The sequence below is a fragment of the Rhagoletis zephyria genome, unplaced genomic scaffold (genome assembly GCF_001687245.7).
Source record: "Rhagoletis zephyria isolate East Lansing unplaced genomic scaffold, Rhagoletis_zephyria_1.1 Rzeph_scaffold_01541, whole genome shotgun sequence".
NCBI lineage: Eukaryota > Metazoa > Arthropoda > Insecta > Diptera > Tephritidae > Rhagoletis > Rhagoletis zephyria.
Genome location: NW_016158625.1, coordinates 41,054 through 45,606, shown reverse-complemented (window position 1 = coordinate 45,606; position 4,553 = coordinate 41,054). Strand labels below are relative to the sequence as shown.

The window sequence follows — 4,553 nt, the reverse complement described above, 5'->3', positions numbered from 1 at the left end:
TGGCACAATCATAAAATATAGAAATTTAGCATAAAATGCCAATATATAACAACAAATCACATACCACATTATATATATAAAATTACAACAAGTGAGAATTAAAAGCACAAAAAAATAAAAATAAGGGCCGTAAGAAATATTTACAAACCGTTGAATTCTATTGTGAATACGCAGTACTAAAAGTAAGTTGTCGTAACATCAAGCTTTTAATTGAAGGGATTAGAATCAAAAGGATCAAAGGAGATCTGAAATTTGTTTGAGATAATTAAGGTTAAAGTTGATTACATATTGTAAATTCTGGGTAAATGCATTTGAAATGATTCTTGCCTAAATTAATGTAGGTTAATTAAATAATTCAAAGAATGTTTACTCTTTATCACCAAGTAAACACTATAGTTAACTATACAAATATGGGTAGAACTTATATTTTCAAATAATGTCATTTAGACCCTTATGATTCTAACACCTTCATTTCAGAATTTTTAGAAAGATTCGAAGTTTGCAGTTATTTCGCATTTAGGTACATACACATGTGTTTAAAAATGTCAGAATAGCTATATTTCGGTGTATCTATTTCCCCTCCGTATTTGGAATTCTTTGTAATTTTACTATGAATTTATGTATGTATATGTTTAAGGAATCCTTCATAAAAGCGATTTACTGTAATAATTTAGTTAATTAATAATTAATATATTACTTTAGTATATTTTAAAAATATTATTTCTAAAAATATATTGCTCCTAAAACGCTTTAAAAGAAAATTAATTTTGTGGCACTCTCATTTTCTTTTCGGCACCTTTTTTGAATACCATTAGGCACATTTTGAAATTTTGAAATTCCATCCCTGATTTGATAGCATCTGCGCATTTGTTGTTTCAATTCAACGGTCAACTGTGTCAAAAATTTTTCGAAAGCATTTTCTGCGCGTTGTTTTTCTGAAACATTTTTATTTGAGATTTTTATTGAACGATATTAGAATAAACGCTGGGTGTATTGAATTTAAAACTCTAGAAGCGCTAATCTTTAAACGAAGTATTAAGTATATAGAAGAGGCGCAAATATGTCGGGGGCCGCGTTATCCACTTTAGCGACCTTTGACGATATTCGTCGATGCATACAAGTACTTACTGATGGCACCGCAGAGGAAGGTAACTGATTGAATTTAGTCAAAATAATTCATAGCAAATAATTTATAATTTATTAGAATTCCTACGTGTGCTCCGCTTGCAGGAGCAATTTCGTAAAGAATGTTTGGACACTGCCAAAGAGGCACAACGGATACAGAAAGAGCTAGATGCTTCACTGGAATCAATGGCAGACTTAGAAACGAAGCTGTACCATGCACGCCGCTTGCTGGAAGTAGAAAGTAAATTGCGCCGTGAAGCAGAACATGAACGCGACCAGATGGAAAAGAAAATAATAGCAGTAGCTGATTTGGTGCAAAAGGACAACAATATAAACAATGAGACACGCGACAAGTTGGCCTTTCTGAACACGTTGCCACGCAAGCGAAAATCAATGAACCGTTTGGTAGAGGAAAAATATGGCAATGATATCAACTCCACTGGTTCATTTTTATCCGACTTATCTATAACGCAGTCTGAAGATGACTTCCTTGATGTGCGCCCCTCCACTGGTTGGCAAAAGCATCATCCATCTGTGCCTAAAAATCCAATTCCGTGTGTTGGTGCCAAAAGATCGCGTGCAAGCTGTGCTGGCTTGCCGTCAACACCAGGCGCCACTTCAAGGCGGTCTACAACACGTCGTAGTGGTACTGGTATACAACAACATTTATTGGATGTACCACCTGGTGCTGACCGCATCTGCGCCACCACAAAAGTGACAATCCCACAAGATGGAAATGGTGTTATACGCGCAGAGTCAACTATTGAATCTATGCCAGTTATTCCGATTACAAGCACAGTGGCTTTAGACAAGGAGGCTAGTCCAGAGGAAGCAAATTGCATCACTCCTACCGCTTCGCCCTATAAGGATGCCACTGCTCCACCTATCACACCCATGACTGCTATAAAATGTGCGCCCGGTGTAAATCTATGTTCGCCGCAAGTCTCGTCTATGCGCGCGCAGTTGATGCGTCATCATAATTTCGCATCACGTACTTTCATACGCACCGACACTTGTACGCATTGCCAGAAGAAGTAAGATTATATTTTTAAATGCGAGACATTTTCTAATTCACTTTCCTTTACAGAATTCGTTTTGGCACAGTAGGAGTGCGTTGTCGTGACTGCCCAGTACGTTGTCATGCTGATTGTCGAATCGCGCTGACAGTGAGCTGCGTGCCGCAGTCAGGGACCCCAACCATCAAAGGCATGATGGGCTACATTAGCGATTACGCACCAAGTGTGTCACCGATGGTACCAGCACTCATTGTGCATTGCGTCAACGAAATCGAGTCACGAGGTCTCAATGAGGTTGGTATATATCGTGTGTCCGGGTCGGAGCGTGAAGTAAAGGCGCTGAAAGAGCGTTTCTTGCGCGGCAAGAACACACCACATTTGGGGAACATCGATGTACATGTGCTGTGCGGATGTGTTAAAGACTTTTTGCGATCTCTAAGGGAACCCCTTATACCTACAAACTTATGGAAAGATTTCTGTAACGCCGTACAACAGCCCACTGAAGCTGATATACAAAAAGACCTTTTCAAAGCGATCGATGCCTTGCCGCAGGCAAATCGCGATACCTTGGCATTCTTGGTTTTGCATTTTCTACGGGTTGCAGAGTGTCGTGAAGTTCTAATGCCAATTGATAATATTGCGCGCGTATTTGGACCAACCATAGTTGGCTATTCGTCAGCCGACCCCGATCGTCATGCCATCTTCACAGAGGTATACATGCAGTTCACCACAATGCAGAATTTGTTAAAGATTCCTGGCGATTATTGGGCACAATTTGTTACATTGGATGCAGACAAGGAAAACAATCAAACAATTGGTTCAACTAATACCATAACTCGCACACCGAGTCACAATAAAGAGTCTTTGTATTCGTTATATGGTGAGTTCAGGAAGCTATGCCTGTAAGACGATTCTTCAATTGCACTTATATTTTGTTTTTCAATTTACAGCTACACCACTTAAAAGCACACTCAAAAAGCGAAAATTCCATGCTACACCGCCTTATCAATATAAAAAATGAAAATTTTCTGCTAGATACATATTTATAAATAACCGTCAAAGCATCCGTCTCAAGTAATGCAGCTAAACAACTGGCGCATTATTTTTATACTTAAATTATATATTGCAAAGCTGCATTTATAAAATATTATTTTGATTAGTTTGTCATCGACACTTTAATTTATTTGGTGGCACACATTTATAATTAGTTTAATTAACATGTGGTTAGCATATTTTGTGTACCTCATTTGTTCTTAAACTAAACACAAACTCGCTTGGAATTGAATACTTTTTTGTTACAATTTTGCATCACTCAGGATTTTTTATATGCGTACATACATGAATTTATGTACACTTCGTGCTCGAGCTTACAGTAAAAATTGCTATTAGCCTATGCTTACAAATGTCTAGGGCAGTGCTCGTCAAACTTTTGAGTGTGACGGACCGGCTGCAGTTTTTCTATTACGTCGGGGACCGGTACCTTTTTTTATTGATTATTTTTCGTTTACGATCTTCTCACATATGTATTAAAATTTGTTTAAATGAATTTCTTTATTAGCCGGGTGTCTATATATGACCTATTACCATTTAATGATAGCAGATATTAGCGATTTTTTATGAATGTTTAACAAATTTAAGTTGTTTTTATTATACAAGTTGTATATAGCCTCATTAAACAGTAATATAAAACATCAAAAAATCGTTGTCCATTTCGCGACGCCCTTTGCGGACCGGCGACTTATGGCTTACGGACCGGCACCGGTCCGCGGACCACCACTTTGACGAGCACTGGTCTAGGGGACAATTAATTATAAAATCAAATGAAATAATTTTCTTTTCTTTTTATGATCTTTTGAAAATCTTTTATAAAAACGCCAAGAAATTGGATTTATTTTTAATAAAAAAAAAAATATTTGCAATAAAAATTTAAGTAAAGAAGACATCTGAACTACATTTTTTAAAACTATTTTGTTTGCCTGAAGAAATAGGGAACCGTTGTTATTTGGTTGTTCTTTATGTACCATCATGAAGTATTTCCCGAAAAAGTTTTGGAAATACGTTTGCTTTGATCTGCATATCGCTTAGTTGAGTGCTTAATCTTTAACTGAGATATGTAAAATAATGGATTCTTTTATTTCTAAACAATAATCGACTGAAATGTCCAATATGCACAACCACGGTTAATTGCCGAATTATAACTTACGTCATTCCGGCTACGTATATCCAACTGTAATGAAAGGAATTATCTATGTACGTTGTTGTTGTAGCGGCTACAACAACTCGGTCCAGATCGATTAGTCCCTCAATCGTTGTCGCCAAGCTCTACTAGCATTAGTCTGTTCATAAGGACAGAGGCGTTGGCAGGGTGGGGTTCAGTGGGCATGCGAAGAGGTGCTGCGAGTCATGGGGCGT

The 4,553-nt window shown here is 37.4% G+C and overlaps 1 protein-coding gene across 1 annotated transcript; it reads left to right on the top strand.

Moving 5' to 3' along the window:
- Positions 1 to 853: 853 nt before the first annotated feature.
- Positions 854 to 3,524, top strand: tum (Rac GTPase activating protein tumbleweed). The gene is made up of 4 exons (XM_017617998.1): positions 854 to 1,148; positions 1,205 to 2,159; positions 2,213 to 3,021; positions 3,092 to 3,524. The coding sequence occupies exons 1-4, from the start codon at positions 1,061 to 1,063 to the stop codon at positions 3,160 to 3,162; spliced, it is 1,923 nt and encodes a 640-aa protein (XP_017473487.1). The 5' UTR covers positions 854 to 1,060; the 3' UTR covers positions 3,163 to 3,524.
- Positions 3,525 to 4,553: the final 1,029 nt, after the last annotated feature.